Source organism: Centroberyx gerrardi, chromosome 6 (genome assembly GCF_048128805.1).
Source record: "Centroberyx gerrardi isolate f3 chromosome 6, fCenGer3.hap1.cur.20231027, whole genome shotgun sequence".
NCBI classification, from domain to species: Eukaryota; Metazoa; Chordata; class Actinopteri; order Beryciformes; family Berycidae; genus Centroberyx; species Centroberyx gerrardi.
In genome coordinates, this window is record NC_136002.1 from 12,040,673 (window position 1) to 12,060,362 (window position 19,690).

The 19,690-nt window shown below is 42.7% G+C and overlaps 2 protein-coding genes across 2 annotated transcripts; one reads left to right on the forward strand and one right to left on the reverse strand.

The window, feature by feature from the left end:
• Nucleotides 1-15: 15 nt before the first annotated feature.
• LOC139926233 (uncharacterized) lies at nucleotides 16-4,508 on the reverse strand. The gene is made up of 8 exons (XM_071917872.2): nucleotides 4,280-4,508; nucleotides 3,848-4,107; nucleotides 3,226-3,468; nucleotides 2,579-2,716; nucleotides 1,736-1,805; nucleotides 1,496-1,623; nucleotides 1,080-1,173; nucleotides 16-599 (listed from the first exon to the last, which is right to left on the reverse strand). Exons 1-8 carry the CDS (start codon nucleotides 4,506-4,508, stop codon nucleotides 16-18), a joined length of 1,746 nt encoding a protein of 581 aa, XP_071773973.2.
• A 1,774-nt stretch (nucleotides 4,509-6,282) lies between these two features.
• Nucleotides 6,283-19,206, forward strand: sh3bgr (SH3 domain binding glutamate-rich protein). Its single transcript, XM_078284071.1, has 11 exons — nucleotides 6,283-6,420; nucleotides 7,767-7,952; nucleotides 8,520-8,600; nucleotides 9,089-9,166; nucleotides 11,591-11,617; nucleotides 11,709-11,729; nucleotides 13,974-14,000; nucleotides 15,534-15,560; nucleotides 16,814-16,843; nucleotides 17,304-17,364; nucleotides 18,394-19,206. The coding sequence occupies exons 1-10, from the start codon at nucleotides 6,376-6,378 to the stop codon at nucleotides 17,319-17,321; spliced, it is 540 nt and encodes a 179-aa protein (XP_078140197.1). The 5' UTR covers nucleotides 6,283-6,375; the 3' UTR covers nucleotides 17,322-17,364; nucleotides 18,394-19,206.
• Nucleotides 19,207-19,690: the final 484 nt, after the last annotated feature.

Consider the following 19,690-nt stretch of genomic DNA (forward strand, 5'->3'; position numbering starts at 1 on the left):
AGTCCCCACACCCACTCAGTCAAAGATAATTGAGCAGATCTCATCTGTATGGCAACGGGACAGTCTTTCCTTAATATCTGAGCTTTTGCCCTCAGCCAAGTCTGCCTGTCCACTCACCAAATCAGTGATGTCACTGGGACCAAACAGCTCCCTCATCAGGCTGCTCTTTCTGTTTTGGATTAGCCTTTCCTCACACAGAGGGCCGGCTACTCCACACCCCAGGGGTTTCCCAGCCGGTAGGCGCACAAAGGAAGGTTCACCAATCCCAGCGCTTAGGTTCTCCACCCTTGTCTGGCTCGTCAGGCTTTCATAGGGACTCTCATTCAGGCTGCTGTAGGCAGGTTTCCCAGAGTGCAGGTTCTGGATGGTTTGTTTGAAGGTGTAATGGCGCCTCATCCCAGGGAACTTGAATCCTTTGTCACAAGGTTGAGCTGTATTCAGAGAGTTCTCCAAGGTGTAGGAGACCTGGCTTTCACACGCCTCTGTTTGCTCCCTTTCTGCTGCCTGTGGGGCGTCTGCTGCCTCCTGTTCTTCAGTACTGCCTCCCTCAGTTTGAGGCTCCGGGTTCTGGTCTGAGCAACCAGTCTGTTCACCAATGTCTGATAACAAATGTGACAGCATACAATTAGAGTACTGAATTTTTATCACATATTCAATATGTAATGTCTGTCCCCAATACATATACTGTATATTTATTTATCCTTGCAACTGTTTATTAGATGTACCGTCTGTCCCCAATACACATACTGTATATTTATCCTTGCAACTGTTTATTAGAAACTGTTTATTAGAAAGTCCGTAAGTTTATTAGAACTTTAGGTTGACTTTCTTTTTTGAGTAACACTTGAATGGCCCTTAGAATAGAACAATTATTTGGCACCATTACTAAGCACATAAGTCTAAATTTGTTCTTAACGTGTGCTCTTAGTGTTTGCTGTCCTGTTTGCATATCCTGGAGAGAATTGTTGATAGATAAACACCAGTATGTTTGACCTTTTTTCCCCTCCAAACAACTTTGCATTGGCGCACTGCCAGACAGTGGAAGTGTATTAGATGTGTGGTATTAACCAAGTGCTCACCAGCACATCTCTCAGTCTCATCTAGCTCATCATCATCTTCTGACTCGTCATCTGCTGAATCCTCTAGATCTGGATATTCAATAGCAAAGGACTCCTGCATGAGACAGTGACAGTACCATGGGTAAAATGATTAGCAGGCTTCACTGGTAAGAATGTGCTCAAACCTGAATTAAGATGCACAAATATAAAAAATGGTTCCAACATAGGTCTGGGAAGTGTGGAATAGTAAAGAAAATGGTCTTCAAATGGCCTATTTGATCGTCAGCTACATTCAGCATAAATCATATTCAACAATTCATGTCTGGAAAAAGTATGGAATGGAATAAGATAGTAAATGTGTAGGAATCCTAAAAACACACTACTGGTTAGTATTTTCTTTAGTTGTCTAGAGACTTTAGAGGTGATGAATAAAATACCCTGCTCCTAAAGCTCTGCTGCCCTTCCAGCCAGTCTTCAGCTTTAGAGTATTCCGACTCCAAGTGACCTGCAGCCTCGATGGAGAGAGGGAAGAATCCGTCCGTTTGAACCATCTTGCTTTCTCTGCCTGCAAATCGGAAATGACTCTCAGACAGTAGCCGCTAAGTGAAAGCAAATTTGATATGGCTCATGGAAGTACGATGCAAATTGAGTTACAGTAGCCTGCTATGTTTGTGTACCTTTTTTGTTCCATCCTTTTGGAAATCTGTGGGAGTAAATATTGTGCATCTCCAATTGTTTCTCTCTATCCTGTTAGGAAAAAGATGTAGTCTCATTACAAAACAAGATATCTCATTCAAAATATCAATATTAAGAGAGTCTCTTGTAGAATTATTGCTGACAGGAAAATAACATCAGAGTAACACTTAGTTTGGAATATTATTTAAATGATTAGCTATCTTAAAACCTTTGTCTGTAAAACATACATAGATTTCAAGTCACTTTTTTTCTCAAAATATCCTACCACTAGTTACCACCAAGCAGGACTTCTAGCAGCAAACCATCTTTAAGCCCTCCCTGCAGTGACAGTGGTTCTCTAATAGGATTGGATGTTCTTGTGGCATGGTTCAGGCCCAGGCCGCAGAAAAATTGTCCCAGACATCTTGCCTAATTCTCCCATAAATGCTTAGTCTGGCCGGAATTGGCATATGGCTAACATTATTACCATGTGTTTCAAAACCCCGGGTAACCGCTTGTGCTTTGCTGATTTGGACATTGTCACCAGGAAGACATTGCTCCCATTAGAGAATAAATGCATCATAAGAGGGATGATGCTTAAGAATCATTATGTTAGCAATGATTAGAATATGCCTAACTCTAAATAATAAACCTCGCCCTACACACCAGAACCCTTCACTGTGGGAGGCCTTCATGTTGGCGGTTTCTTAAATTTGATCATACCCAGATTTTTGCAGCGGACCTCCTAATGTGGTAATACTCAAGTACTGCAGGCATTGTAGCAGTGCAGTAGACCCCACTGTGAATGCAGGCATTGTGCTAGAAAACTGCTCTCTTCAACTTACTTTGATTTTTTGGGTCAACTGATTTATCTGGTCTTGAAGATAAGAGGATATCTTTGTTGCCTTGTTGGTCTTTTTTGTCTCTTTGACTATTTGGTGACTGAACGAGGCTTGGCACAACTCCAGATTCTTCTCCAAGTCCTGGAATAAAGCATTCATGAGAAAGAAAACATTTGATCAGTTAAATCACAATAAGCCCCTCTCCTGCGCACAAGAGCGAGAATAAATTATTTATTATTAAGTATTATGCGATTATAAATCAGGCAGACTGAACAACTCTGAGGAAAATTAAACTGCCAGTATGCAGGTAGTTATCAAATGCTGTCATATAGTATGAGAACCTTTCTAGATGTCTGTTGTTATATACATGAACATGAACATAATATTGTCATATCATGTTCTGAAGTAGCGGTGTTACACTGCTGAACAAATGAGTCCAGACAGGGACTGGCTAGTAAAGCTACAAGGGAGCCTTACTATTAATATAATCCACATTTTTAGGCTGTGCCCAGGGGCCGCTGCTAGGAAACCTGGATCCCCCAAAGAAGACGTGACAATGGGCTCCCACACCCTGATAACATCTAACTCAGTACAGTGTCACCCCGCCTCTCTGAAGGCCTCCCCTCTAGCCGGGATCACCCTTTCTGTACCAGTATCCTCTTGTCCTTCCTGTCCAGCTCGGTAGAGGCCTGGGCCAGCCTGTGGGCCAGCTCCTCTCTCTCCAGCAGGCTGCGGTCCTGGCTCAGCAGCTGCAGGTGCTGCAGACTGTCCTTTGTGTGCAGCAGCTCGTTGTCCGCGGCCCGCAGCTGCCTGGCCAGGCTGCTGCGGCAGGCGCGGCTGTTACGCAGCAACTCCTGCAGGGCTTGCACCTCGTTGCTGTGCTTGGAAAGGACCTGGGAACAGGGATGGCACCAGGAGAATGTGAATAACAGTTAGGAACAGTAGGTACAGTAATTCTTAGGTGGCATTCATAGGAGTGTAGTGTTCAACGGTTGATAATCCTGAAAAACATGAGGAAAACATCTGACTTTCTGCCCGGTAGTCACAGGAGGTGAGGTACACACTCTGATTTTCACCGGTCCAAGGCTCATGTTTAAACCAGTGACTTTGTATTGTAACTTGGATGATGGCTCACGCAGATAAAATCAGACTTTACACAGAGACAATGTTTTTGTCTCTGTGCTTCCTATACTGGAAGAAAAGCAGAATGATGTGGCTATGATTGCACTTTGAGAAAGAGAGACACCAGAAGGACACAGTGTGCCAGTGAACCTGTGGGAGACTGCTCTCGGCGTCGTGGAAGTGCTGCAGCGCCACCGTGTGGCGGTGCTGGAGCCTCTTCAGCAGCTTGTTCTCACTCACGGCCCCGCTCAGCTGGTGCTGCAGATCCCACACCTGGCTGCTCAGCTCCTTGATGCGGTGCGTGTGGGCAGACTGGATCCTCTGCTTTGGACGCTGTAAGGGCCTGATCGGGGGGAGCCTCAGGACGCTGTGGTTTGTCTTCTGCTTGAGGATGTCCTGTGCTTTTTTAGCTGAACAGGAAAAAACAAGTCATCACTTTATGCATGTATAAAGAAGTGGGACACAGATGTGGTGAGGCCGTGGTGACGTTTGGTTAAACACAACAGCTACGTTATTTGAAACCATGACTAGAACTGACTAGAACTCATCCAAATCACGCATCGGTTCAATCATGTTTAATACCTTTCTTTCTTTTGGTTGTCTTAGCTGCTTGCCTCTTGTCTGGCGATCGGGCTTCTGGGGTCTTGCTTTTGAACGAGTCTGCCTCTTCAAAGTCAGACAGGTAGTCTGGTCTATCAGAGTCTCCCTCACTGTCCCATGACCTGGACGGAGTGGAGCAGCTGGGGTCACTGCTGTAGCTGGCACCATCGCCTCTACCCTCCTTGTTGTTGCTCTGGAGTCTCACTGACATGGCTCTGTTACAGGCTTCTCCACTCTGACTGAGGAGGAAAACATTTTGAAAATTAATTAAAGGAAAAGCATAAGCATTAAAGGGAAATTCCATACATTTCTACAAATTATGAAATCCTATGACATAATATAGGTTTACAAAGCTTAGAGCTTATGTAATGACAGAAATTGCTTTTCTCTGTATAAAGTTTTTTATACAGGGTACTCACTATTCAAACTATGAAGTCAATAGAACAGCTCAATCAAAAGAAATGCAACTTTAGGGATTTATAGATTTTTCGAGTTCAAGGATCCCAAACAAATCTGGCATAAAAAGCGTGCAAAATCCCTGTTAAAAATGTATTTTATCCATAAAACCTTTCCTCATTGGTCCCCTAATCCTTGACTGAGTGGCATACAATTCCCAAAACTTTCAGGGAACATCTAATTTTCATGAAATTAGGCTATTATATTGTGTTGCATCAAAATAGCAAACAAATGTGAATTTTGAATGGATTTTCTCAGTAACGTTACACTAAACAGCAAAAAACGAAACATTAACGTTAGGCTATGAAGATAAGAGGTGTAGCCTACCTCTTCTGGCAAAGAAGTCGTCTTGATTGAGAGCAGTCGTTATACAACACTACGTCTCTTTTCACACCTTTTGCACATTGTTGACGAGTAGGCAATAGGCTACGTTGTCACTTAGCTTACTTGCATTCAAGTTGTTTATGTTCAGTTAATAAATAATGTAACGTTAGTTTTGCCAACGGGCTCCAGTGACCTTTTTGGAAAAACACTTTCGGGTGCCATGGTAACCAACAGAACGATGGGTAAAGTTCCCGTCCACACATAGGCCTATTTTAGAATAAGCTGAATGTTTTTTTAAAAAAGATGACTAATTCATTCTAAATATATTTTGAGCAATTGACTGTATTTTGGATATAGTAGCAGATGTGTCCAAAATGTATTTGCAATGAATGTCATCTACATCTAGGCTACAATTTGCATTTTTGCCATTTTTTGTATATTTTGAAAAACGTCGCTACATGCAGGCTATTTTGAGCTATAAGTTAAATGTAGGCTACATTTTGCAGTATGTTGAAAGCTAGTTTGATTGTTCCCCATTAGCCATTAATGTGAACATGCCAGCACATTTATTAATGTCAAATAAATATGTTATATCCTACATATAGTAGGCCTATGATTAAGGATTGCACCATCACATCCTGTGTATTGGTAAATGCTTAAATAGGCTATTATTCAGCCCAGGGGTTCCCATTGTTTTTTCTCATATCAAAGATCTCTAAATTGAATGCATTACACCCCGGCTGCTAATTTCACAGGGAACCCCATTTGAGAAAATTTTTGTTTTCTGTCTATAGGTCTACTTTAGCTAGGAGACAGCCTAACAGTGAAGAGAGTGAAACCTCTGGTGGTCAAAGGCCTGCATCTCCCATCGTGCAAACTTCTTTTCAACTTTTCCTCATTTTGCTGAGGAACCCCTAGAACCCCCTTAAGGACCCATCGAAAGTCCCTGCACCCCCGTTTGGCACCCAGTGACTTACAGCCTACAGTGCTGGCCAGTGCTATTTCTGTCCATATATGCACTTTGCACGGAACTGGAAACCAACTTCACCGGTCCTCTGCGCCGACAGACAGCTGAAGTTGCCAATCAGTCGGTGTGGCGCTGCACTCCTAGGGGCCAACCCACCAATCCTGCAGTGATGGAGTCCGGGGACAAAAATAGCCTCAGCGGTGTGTGTCTGTGTGTGTGTGTATGTGGTCACAGTGCTATGTCTCCGTCCTGGGTGCGCTCTAATAATAGAGGAGGCCGCCTGCTCCTTTAAGAACCCACTGTTGCATTCTACAGAATATATTGTCACAAAATGGTTATCAAAGTATTTCTCGCCACCTCATCGGGATCCACTGCGGTAAGGATTCAACCCGTGCGATTGATGTGATTGATCTGTGCTAAGTGAACTTTCTGGGTAGTCTTCCTTCAAGTGATCAGGGCTTTTAACCAACACATTTCCAAAAGAGAGGCGCAGAGTTTGAGACTGATTTCATGTGCCTTTGATCTCGCATACTTACACTATTAGTATCTGTAGGTTTATGTGTTCATTTCTGTGACCGTTATTGTCGCCTGAGCAGTGCTCCCATACTTTCCTTAATTATCTCGCCAGTCGCTGAGATCACATTCCAACCCTGCAACAGCAAACTCTGGAAAAAGATCCACCGTTCAGCTGCAGTCAGAGTTTTGTAGAACAAAGTCTCACAAACTTTTTCATGTCACGGACACTCAAATAAAAACGCTTTAGATCCACTGTTTGATGAGATTTAGTCTTCAGGAACCCCCTTCTGACGCTATTTGTGGTTAGATGTGACTTGTAATCTAATTATATAACTGTCTAGATAGGGTGACAGCCACAGTGGGGAGAGTGAAATCTATGATCAGATCTTTTAAACTATCCCTTATTTTGCTGAGGAACCCCATTAAGGACCCCTGGTTTAGGCCTACCAGTAGTGTGGGAACTACTGGTGCACAACATCTTTTATGGTACAGTCTTGTAGGTCTGCTTGTTAAGCAGAAATAAGCAATTTGAACTGGTCTAGCGGCAGCATGGTGGCTCAATGGTTAGCGCTGCTGCCTCACAGCAAGAAAGACCTGGGTTTGATTCTGTCCCTGTCCCTCTCTGCATGGAATTTGCATGTTCTCCTTGTTTTTGTGTGGGTTTCCTCCCATAGAAATGCCAGGTGTCAGGTGGATTGGGGACTCTAAATTGCCCATAGATATGAATGGGAGTGTAAGTGTAATTGTCTATCTATGTTAGTCCTATGATGGTTTGACAACCTGTCCAGAGTCTGTCTTCCACCCAATGCATGCTGGGATCGACTCCAGCCCCCCTTACCCTGTATAGGAATGAGCGGGTAAAGACAATTCATAAATGAATGTATTGGCCTACTTTGAATCTTACAAAATCCAGATCCCCCCAATGTTTACATCTTTTAAGATGATTTTTTCAGCATTTTTGCCTTTATTTGATAGTTGAGATAGACAGGAAAAACCGGGGAAGAAAGAGGGAGTGGGGTGTGTGTGTGTGTGTGTATGTGTGTGTGGGAGTGGGGGTGGGGGGGTGGTAGATTTTAACCCAGGACGTTGTAGTTACATGGTACATGCCTTGGCCACTCAACTAGCCATTCAACTTTTTCCCTCATCGAAACATAGTGATGCAATCAGTATTGATTTTCTATGCCACCTATTTTTTCTGTCTCCCAGATCAAGAAGAAGCAGCAGGATGTGGTCGGGTTCTTGGAGGCTCTTAAAGTGGACTACACCCAGCTGGACATCGCCTGCAACGAGGACAACCGCATGTGGATGAGGCAGAATGTCCCCGAAGAAAAAAAGCCCTCCAACGGCATCCCACTGCCCCCTCAGATCTTCAACGAAGAGAGCTACTGCGGGGTGAGCTTCAACAGTACAGCAGGGATTCACAGACTGTTTCATGTCCAGGACTCATTTTGCCAGGGACTGCCTCCTGTACCCCTGGTGGTCCCCAGACCTCACTTTGGGAACCACTGCTGTACATAATATACAGTTCAATATGGGTCATGGAAAATGGGGACGAGTGAAACTATGAACTCTGAACCTTACCTGGATTAAATAGTAATTGTGAATACTTTTGTATGCCTACCTAAGTGCAAGGGTTGTGGGGTTTGCCACAGAGGACAAGAAAGTGTCAGAAAGTTTAGATAATCACAGAAAAGTAGGCTATTTGAAAGTCAATTTAGCCAATTTACTTTCCTGTGACTGACACCTTACCTGGCACTGATTTGTTCTGATGCAGTCAATCCCACCTCTGGTACTCTATGCTGGTTAAAACACTAAGAATTATTTGCAAATGCAATTTGCAGGTTTCAGGTCTACACTATGCAGAGTATTATACAATATTAATAAACCTTTTGAAAGGTTAAACAGGGGTTAGGAGACATAGAGCACTGTTAGAAAATGTTTTCCCTTATTTTCATGCAGGACTATGACACATTCTTCGATGCCAAGGAGGACAACTCAGTGTACGCCTTCCTGGGACTGCCCCCTCCTCCTGGGTCCAAGGTTGGAACTCTTCCTTATTATACTTTTCCTACAAATTACTGATACATAATTCATGAATATATATATTAAAGTTTACACAGTACCACACTCAAGCATATTTTCTACCTGAAGGTACTCTGAAATGCAAATAACCTGATTAAATGTAATCCTGTGAAATCTGCTGCGTTTGGATCGCAACATCAGTGTTGTTTGTTTAACCAAATAGCTCAACTAATGTATTGTCCTTCAGGACGTTTACGCTCAGTTGAATTAAATAAATTCTGCTATGGCTCACTGCAATACATCATATCCCTGAGGATAACTGTCTGTAATGAATATTATGTGACATTACTAGTTGAAGATCTTGGAAGTTTTGGTATTCCTAGATGAATTAAATCAAACGCTACAAGACCAACTCAACGCGATCCTTAAAAAGTCCTCTAGTATGCAGCTTGCTTAATTCTGTATGATACATTTTTGTGTTAAACCTGACAATTTCCTTGACGCAGGAAGCAATACAGGCTGAAAAGACACCTATTGTGGAGAACGGGACACATGCTGAAGAAACAAATGCGGAAGAAACTAATGCAGAGGGAAACCTTGATGATGACTCACTAGTAATGCCTTCCTTACTTCCATTCATCTTTCACACTTTGTCTCTGTTTACCATTTCTCATCTTTTCCCTTCCATCCGGTATAGCCTAACAATTTTCCTCTTGTCGACTCTAATAGACTTTTCATTTCCTATAGGCAAGAGTAATCACATTGTGGCTAATCTTTGTGTTGCATGGGTGAGTGACTCTGGTCTGTATTAAACCAATATATCCATTTTTCATTAACAGAAGTATGGCATTCCATCACCGTGTTCAGACTTACACACAGTTGTGAAGCATCATATTCCATAATGTTTGTACTGCACAAAGTACAATATGTTGGTGTGCATTGACAAACCTGGTGTTTGTTTGATTATTAAGGGTGTGTTCATTACATTATTTCTGTTCATAAAGCATGATGTTTCTTTTCGTAACTACTGTTTGATTCCAGTCACTTTCTAATCATTTTCCCCTGAAAGGATATTGCTGCTGCTCCACAGTTTCACCACACTGCACGTTTGACACATTGTGGCTTAAGGATGAAGCTACCATCAAGATACATAGTTCAAGTTTAAAATTCACATTCTGCAATCATTTTTTAAAACTGATTAACTCTTGGAAATTTTGCATAATCATCTTCAAGAATGGGCTGAGATTTCTTTTAGACCCAATAGTAAATCTAATAGATAAACATTTTACCAATGACCAACTTCTTTTTAAACAGGATTTTAATGCACTCAGATACTAAACTCATTGCACTACATGATACTGACATGAATGCAAAATGGTGAAGCACTTAATTGCTTTGAGAGAACTTCAACACAGCTAATTTTGCCACTTTGGGATTTGACCTAGCTGAACATATGTGGGCATCAAAGAGAGTGGAATGGATTTTGTTGTTTCTTTAAAGGGCCGCCAGAAACACAGTCGAATAATTCTGCCCAGCTAAACCTGTGATCTTCCCTTCGAAATCCCACGGGGCTTAAAGGGGTACAGCTTTGTGAAGAGTGCAAATTGAGTTCATTTTACTGGACTAGCTGCATAGTTACTTCAGGGAAATGAGTTCAGATGCTCCGCTTTTGCTGCTGTAGGGATAGAGTCAGAATTACAGTTATTTTGTAAATACTGCAGGCCACCGCTGATTCTCACCTAGGGAAAAAAGCATAGCCTGTCTTCATAGGCAATTCACTATAAATCATTCCAAACTTTTCATTTTTAGTTCCGACATTCCTGTCTTCACCTCCAAACTGCTGTTCCACCTTCTGCTTCATCATTCCTCTTTACTCCCAGGATTTGCGTCACCCACCTCTAAAGTCTTTGAGTGTGTGTCTCTCCAGCTGACGAGCTGCCTGCCTCCCTCATGGTGTTTGAAGTGGTGCCTGTAACAGCTGTGCCATTACTATTTTAACAGTTTTATCTTTTCACCTCCTTCGTTTTCCTTTTGATCGCAAGTTGCCGTTTTCACCTCAGAGTAAGGAGGTTCCAGTGGAGGAGCGTAACGGCGATGCGCACGGAGAGGAGGAGCAGGCACGGGAAGAAGAAGAGGAGGAGGAAGGAGAGGCTGGCGAGGAGGAGGTAGCGGAAGGAGAGGCTGCAGATGATGAGGCCACGGAAGGAGAAACGGCAGGAGAGGAGGCACCTGCAGAGGAGGTGGAGGAGGAGGCAGTGGAAGAAACAGAGGAGGTCACAGAGGACACTGTAATTGCCCCTTACCTCGAATCCCGTGCTGTGTGTCCTCCCGTTGTTTCGCCTCTTCCTCCGTTCCCTTAATGTTGTGAATGTCCTTTTCCTCCACCTCGCCATCATCCCTGGAATGTTGTCCTTTTCCCTCTAGCCTCTCCACCGTCCCTTTAATGTCGTCCTTTTCTTCCATATCAAGGTTTTGCCTTCCCTTTCAAGTTCCCGTCGTTCTCCTTGTTCTGCATCTCCTCCACAAGTCTCTCTCTGGATTCTGTTGTTTACTAACCCACACCGTGTAACATTCCCGTTCACCGTTCCTATTCGTCCCTTCAGCACCATCGGACGTTTAACCACTTCTCTGTTGCATTCCTATTAACTGTTTTTATTGGTTTCTCTCTGGTTTCGATTGACCTCTGTTTGCAGCCTCTGTTTGTATTTTCCCGATGATGGTGTTACCACTGGTCTTGATGATCCAAACCACATTGCACTGCATATACATTCACTATTAACTGTGCTTGTCAAGATGTGTAGGTAGGGTCCCACAAACACCCCACTTTGTGTGCTTCCATTTCCATTTCCATATGCCTGATCCGTGGTTGTTGAGGCATCTCAGTGTGTCTACTGTATACGTACAGTGTGTGTGAGGAGATGTTCTCTGTTGTCCATATGCTCAGTGCGCCTGGTTCAGGCCACATTATCAATCTTAAGTCTCTAATACAATCTGTTTTCTTTTGTCAGAGGGCCCGTGCAGAGGAGGAAGACGAGGTAAGTTTCTCCAAATTGTATGACGAGACTGAACTCAAGTGTACACCTCATAGAACTGTATTTCAGTCATTTTTTCTCTTGTCTTGAACAGGAAGAGGCAGATGATGACAAGGTAACAAGGGACACTGTGTGTTCTTCCAAGTCATGCCTGATATGAAGGGTGTTACTAATAAAAGCAAACGGCAGCAACAATAGCAGTTAATCCCAATGGTGTCTGCATTGTGCCAACTTCCCTACTAAGAAATGTCTGGATTCAGTAGACCTCATACATGTTTCCTTACTATTAAACCAAACTTAGTTACATATTGTGTGATGCATGTGAAATATCAATGCATTATTAGTTCAAATTTAAGTGGAAGTCCATTTGCTAGGTCTTCCCTTCCCCTTAGAATTGGCGCACTATGATGAAGCTTGACTAGTGCCCAGCTATGTCTGCTTTCCAGTGATGTAAAAATGCTGCGTAAGCTAATACTCGCTTAATAACGTGAGCTGAGCTTGCTAGGTTTCTCTAACAAATGACAAGCTTTATTAATCAAATAATGGTTGCTTTTTATTCTATAGGATAGTCTGTATACAGCAAACTGTTCTCATTGTGCTGGTTGATCTTAGGCTCATCAGCAAAAGGTTTAATATCACAGTTTTAACATCTCGTACTGTCGACCTCCACTGAATTTCTGTTAAAAAGTGTTTCAAACAAAAACACCAGAAGTGCAGTTAAAGTCAGTGAAGGCTAAAGGTTGCATTGCTTACCCGATGAGTCATTCTCATCACTATTCAGTCAGTATAAATAAAAATGATAAAAATAAATCATCTTCTTTCCCCCATAAATCTACTAAGCCTGGTGTGAGCCAGCCAGAGTCAATTCCCAAACCAATCACTTGCTGTTCACTATTTTAGGGAGAAGATGATCAGCCGTTTTCTGAGGTATAGACCTACAGTACTTTGACTTCAAATCACTGTGTCCCATTACTGTAGCTGTGGTGTTGTAGTTCAAGTCTTCACAACTCATTTCATAGTAGTGTAGTCTCTTCCCGCTCTGTGATCAAGGGCATTGGGTGTTCTGTGTTGTTTGGTTTGCATTCCTTTGACTGTGGCATTTGTTTGAAACAACTAACCCCCCACATTCTCCTCCGTTGTAGCTGTTCGTTTCTGTCGTGTGATTTGACTGTTCGGAAAGCCTTCTTCATTTTGTAGGCCCCAAAGACTAGCATCTACACGTCAACCATTTTGCCCCCGTTTCCAATTTTCCGCAGGTCTCTTGTGGAGGGAATGGAATGCATTTTGTGTGAATCGACCTCAAAACCCAGTCAAGTTTTTCCCTCTTGCATGCATTTTAGATTTAAAGAGCTTCACACCAATGAGAAAAAAAAAATGTATCCAAGACAAGAGAAATTTTGAGGATGACAATTGATCAAACTCACCATGTCCCTTATATTATAGATCATTTTCAAGTAAACATTTCTATCAAAAAAAGACAACAATTTACTTTTGTTCAGAAGGATTTGGCAGCCACTTTTGCAAATACAGGCAGGGAATGTGGGTTTTATCAAGTCCTTATTGTGATGCACCAATTTTCATTGCGATCATAACATACTGATCTTCAAACATGTTATAGGCCTACACCATAGCTATCTACCTTTCACACTTCAGGTACATTTAAGAATACGCTTAAGAATATATCAATTTTATATCAATATCAATTTCATTTCATAATTAGCATGTGTTTCAGTTTATGATCAAGTCCATTTAAATCACCTAACTCATTTCACACCACTCAGATGCATGAATTTGAGAAAGGGTCTTTCTGTTAGTGTTCCTCCTCCACGCACCTTATGGCCTTTGACCCCTTCTTTGCCCTTTTGTCCATCTCTTGGTTTGCTCCTTCCAGGAGGAAGAGGATTTGCAGTCAGAGGTAACTGTGCGTCGGTGGCCGTCTCTTTCTACGGTTGTTCCCTATAGTCACCCAGAGTGTGGGTTTGGTGGTGCGGAGATCAGGGAAGGCGTTGTTTTTTTTAAGGGGTAGTGGGGGTGGAGATTCCTTTTCTTGTGATCTGCTGTCCCCACTCATCTATAGATTGTTTAATTCACTCACTCCAAGACCTCCACCTTTCTCCTTCCCTCCCTCTATCTATTTTATCCCTCCACTCCACATCATTTCCCACTTTTTTTCCCCCCCTCTCTCTCTGTTAACATCATGTTCCTCATTTCTTCCCAGTCCTGTTGCTGCTTCCCGACAGCCTGAACTGTCCCTGTAGTTTCCATTTTAAATCAGATGACTTTTCCTATAGCGCATGCCTGTGGTGCTCTCTCACTCCTCCGCCCAGCCCTCTGACCTGCTATCTGTTATCTCCTCTAGGAGGAAGAAGAGCTACGACAGCTTGAGGTAGATTCATGTGATTTTTTTCTTCCTTTTAACTGCCCCTAGCCTTCCTCTCTTTCTGGCTTGTCTCTTTTTTGATCACCCTTTACTTTCACTACCTTTCTTGCTTCCTTCGCCACTCCCACTATATCAGACATTCCTTCAATTTTCTCCTTCACTAGTTCTTGGGTAGATTTAGCAGACCTCATCTCACCAAGGTTATCTCAAAGGGCTCCAGGCCTTATGTATACAGTACATTGCCATGCAGTTAGGCCAAGAGGGATGTCTCAATCACATAGCTGGATGAGCAGCATGGTGTCTCTGGTAACAGTCAATAAATTGCAAGATAAGGAACAACATACCAAGAGGTTTTCCTCGTTTACCCTCAAGTGCTCACTCTCTCTTTCCAAGCACACATATGCTATACTTGCATTTAGTGATAAATAAAAGGATGGGTAAACTATGACCTCTAGTTAGCGATCATCATAAGGCAAACAACCACCAATATAAACAAAAACATTTTTTAATTTTCCCATTTTCAGAAAAGCAGCAATTTGTTTTATTTTACTTAAAAGTCTCTATTGTCATGTAACTTTCATTAGTTTGATACTTTCTTCTATGGTGTATAAAGTCAAGGGTTTACCCTCTATTACATCCCTGCTTACAGTCACACAAGCTCACACAAGCAAACACACACACACCCCCACACACACACACACAGACACACACACACACACACACACACACACACACACACACTAGTACATTATAAGCCCAGGGTTAGCCTTAGCACTGGGTTCAGGCCCAGTCCAGGACTAATTTAGCCACATTTCACACTGCATTGCTTATTTCAGGGCTAAGTTCAAGGATTCTACTGTTAACCCTCCAAAGTCGGGACTTAGCCTGATCCCAGGTCAGGATTTGCCCACTTTAGAATGTGACACTGTCAAGCCTCAGTGACCCCAGGTTTAAAAAAAGTTTAGGAAACTGTTAGCTCTGCACTAAGCACAGTGTGAAAAGGGCTTCTGCCGTCTCTCCAACATTCCAAGCAATCACTGCCTGATCTTCTATTATAGCTCCACTGCTTTGCTTTGCTTTGCTCTATCTTCCTTCCTCTCTACCTTTCTACCTGTTTCTCTGTTGTCCCACCTTTCTTGCAGGAGCAAGACGAGCCAGGCAGTGAGGTAGTCAGTGGTTGTCATTTGTGGCGTCTTGTGTGTTTTTTTTTTAAGGGTCTATAGACGTTATATATGGAAACACTCTCCATCTCTCTCTCCTTCTCTCTCTTTTTGTGTGCTGCATGGGTTGTCAAGTCTTTTCCATAGAGATGCCTGATGGTGTGCCGCATGAGAGACGTGACAACATTTTACTTAAACCTTAGGTGGATTTAGTGTGATAGCGGTAATGCCAAGAAGCATTTCGTTTTCTTCCCTTCTGTTGTTAATCAAGTGACACAATTCAGGGACCATAAACTTAAAAGGACCATTGCATTTGTTATTTTCTTTCCTTCTTTTTGACACTCACATACTCAATACTGCCTGGTATCCTCTGCCATAGGAAGAAGAAGAGGCTGAAGTGCTAGAGGTATATTCGCACTGTAGATTTTTGTCCCTATTGCATGGTGTGGACCCATGAGAGGGAGTAAAAGGGATCTTTATGCACGATCTGACTGCATAGACTGTGTGGGTTTATGTGAATTTCTCTACTCTGCTCTCTCTCCTCAAGGCCGGCGTGTGGTATGCAGCCCTATGCTTAATGTGGGACTTTGACACAACTCTATTTGATAGTGTTACTTTAAAGATGACACTGCACAATATTTGTTGTTACTTCAGTATTGCAGTGGGCATTATGACACATGCACACAGGCATTTTCTCTCCGAGCCTGCCGAGACATTCATGTTTTTCTTTTTTGATTGCTTAAGAACAGGTGGAATGTGCTGTTATGCCGTCCAAACTTGACTGTGTGCACACGAGCATAAGTTGGACATGTTTTTGGTTTTTGGTTATGTTGCACAGAGAGGGAACTCACTGACCTGACAGACAAAGTGACTTCGGGGACGTGCATCTTTTTTTTAAAGAAGCCGTGGCTGTTGTTTCTTTTTGCCAAGAGCATTTTGAAACAGAGTGGACCTGACAAGTGCCAAAGAAGATGGATGGAGCACTGTTTGTTATTGTGCAACCTGCAAAAGAAAAAATATAAAAACTTGTGTCTGTATTTGGCATGAGGTGACCCACTGGATTGTGAAGCGCCTTGTTTGTTTCTAGGTTGTGTATAGATGTGTTGTTATAGTGTTTGGGCACTCGGAACTACAAGTCTTAAGCTAAACGGATTGCCAAAACATAATGGAGTCATGTGATTGCTGCATCTAATAATAGATAGTGATGCCAACTCTTTTTTGACCCTTGGTGAGCATGTTGTTTACTTCATGAAGGCAGTCATAGATAGATACTGTACTAACCAGGAACAATGCACAGCCAGTACATCTTGACTGATTACGATTTAGCAAAATATGCAATACCTTGCAGTTTCAGGTTATAGCATCTTATATGGTGCATCCGCTCTTGTCTCACTTACTTAGTCCTCTCAAGATATTATACAGAAGCCTGTTGCTTACTAGTTCCCTTCATCCAAAGATACCTCCAGTTTGACTTGTGATTGCTCGTCTTTTCTACCTACCTGTTTTCTGGATGCCTCTCTGGGATTACCATTTTTAACTTTTCTCTATTTATAACCCACCTCTACTACAACCACTAACTTCATGTCCTCTCACTCTCCTGACATTGGGACCACACCTTCACAAACCCCCCTCTTTCTGTTTCTTTCTGATGTGTCTAAGGAGGAAGAAGAAGAGGTGGAAGAAACAAAGGTAGTATCACAGCAACTAATAAAACAAAAAACTATTTCTCACGTCTGAACAGCTGCCTTTGCTACACCTGCGCCTGAGTCTTTTTTTTGTACTCTTGTTCTGTGTGGGACACACACACACACACACACACACACCAATATACCATCTCCACTCCTTAGTTTCAGTTAGTAATGATCGGAATTGAATCTCTCATCCAACTCGTTAGCATTCTTGTCAAGAGCAGTCAGGCAAAGCACAGAGACAAGACGTAATTGTTTTTTAGAGAGGAAAACATCTCACTAACTCTGTCAGATGAGTCATCTTTTCTGTTATTTATGGAGCAATCTAAGCAGAACCAATTGCAATGTTTTTCTTTTACACTTTTCTTATACACATTTTGATATATTCTTGACTGTCTCCTCCCTCTGTCATCTTTCATTGCTTTGCCTCTTTGTATTTATATATGATTATCTCTTAACAGGAGGAAGAGGATGAGTAGTTAGAGCCAGGAGAGGTTGATGATGTGACTGACTACTATCCAGGTAAAATGCTGTACTTTTCTCCTCTACCTTGTTTCTGTCCCCCTGCTTTACCACTGGATGGCAGTAAAAGATTATGTGGATTGGTAGCAAAACATTACCAAAAGCATGAATAAGTCTCCTTACTGTTGCTTTTATGTTTGGCATTAACGTAACCGGATTAATTAAAAAGATAAACCTGTATTCAGAACAGTGCATCACTTTAGTGTGCCTCTTTGACCCTGCTATCAAATTAAAGGCCACCTCATAATAACATTATTAAACAACCTTTCTGCATTATTTATATACCTATATAGTGGCGAGGCCAAGTATTAACTGCAATATGAGATCCTTGCACTTACATATAAGATGCATAAATCTCACAGGCAAAACACAGATACTGTTCTCCTTGGTTCACCTTGGTGTGTGCGCAGTTGTCTCTTGCTATCCGTTGCCATGCATTTTCAAGTGTTCTGTCTGAGGGAGAAAAAAAAATAATGCATTGGGCTATTTACCAGGGACTGCCACTACAGTCTCCATCTGCAAACAGCTTCAATGAGCACAGAGAGTGCCTGGGGATCAGCTGGAGCCACAACAAAAATATCTCACAAATTTTTTTTTCTTGTCTTTCTTTTTTATTTTTACCTCTGAGGCAGTAGCAATGATGATAATAATAATAATCATAATCTTCAAAGCCTGGCTCTTAGTCCCTCTCTGCATGTCAAGCGCCTTGACTCGCTGCAGGAAATGTGTGGGTTTATAGGAAGAGCTAGGGAAGAGCCACAGAGCGGGCTTTGATGGAATGGCAATGTTTAAGTCTCCCTCCTGCCCTAAACCCCCCACCCCCACCCCAACCCCTGCAAGCCCCCGTCACGCCTTGTTAAAGGAAGCTGCTAAGTGAGCCTCAGACATGCCTGGGGAGGAGTGGGCACGCCGGGTGGCACAGGCGCAGCGGTGGTGGCTGAGAGATCTGGAGCTCCGCCTCGGCCGCCACGGAGAGCCGGGCATTGGGTGACCTCATTATTTTTTCATCTGTTTTGTCTTGTGTTCCAGCCTGGAGAGCCTCCCGTTCCGTCCCGTCCCTCCCTGACCCCTGACGCTCAACCCCTCAGCCCCTGAGAATGCCCCTGCCCCCCTGCCGCTCACCCTCTACCCCCAACCCCCACTTGGACACTTCTCACTGGATACGCACACCCCCCACCCCCCAACCCCCCGCTGGACCCCACTGGAAACCATCAGTCATGCGCTGGAAGGCCCGTCCATACTGCAAAGGCCCAACCCCCCATTTTACCCTCCTTTCCTTTTTGACTGCAACTTTGACCTAATTTTTATATTTTGTGTGTAGGGAGATAGGACGACTGAAAATATGCATTGTAGCCTAGTGGTGTCAGTTTGTTTTTTCATAAGCAGCTTTTGTAAAATGTACATACACAGTCATTGTGTTAAACACACACACAAAAATTCAGGCATATTTCTCATGTTTTACTGTCGGAAATGGTAGTTTTATAACACAAATTGAAAAGGACAGTGACCTTGTTAAACCTGATAACCTTAGCTTGAGGCCTCTGCCCCTGTGCTTTAGTTTCAAAGGTTCATAAATCATGAACTTACCAGTTAATTACCAGTGAATTAATTTATTCTTACATTAAAACACTCCTACAATTGCCTTGATGACTGGAAAACACCCTTCTGCCAACTGTATGTATGAATGCAACCTAAGAACTCTTATGGCCACATGAGAAAAAACCTATGCACCTACTGTATCTACTCTGCTACTGCTACTTTTCTGCCAATACTGCTGTCTAATCAATGCACTTTGTTGAATGTAGAGCGAAACATGTGACTAAGACATAGATGCAACGGAAAATGCCAATAAAGTAGAGTGGTGTAAAAACATCTCCGAGGCTGCAGTGTGTCCTATTTTAAACTCTTTTGTTGGTGTATTTATAGATCAATGCACGATTGTGAAGAGTGGGCAGTGCAGGGGTCAACAGGAAATAAGAGTAAAAGGATAAATCCCTGGAGACCCTGGATAGAGGTGGAGGGGAACATATAGGCCTAGATGGCAGTAAACATATCATTTTGGTCATGCATTTTATTGTAAGTACCTTACAATAGCATGTGAGCATACATTTTTACTAAACCGCTGACCCTGCAGTGTTAGTGCCATGCTTTACCCTCTGAGCCAAGATTAAGAACTAATGACTTTGCTATTTGTTCATTTTGAGAGTCAAGAGCCAAGTGGATACACAGTGACATTTCTGTGCGAGAAGTTCTTTTTGGACACATTGATTTAGATTTGATTTAGCTGAGAGGTGTTTGGTAGCGCGCTGAACCGAAATCAAATGTG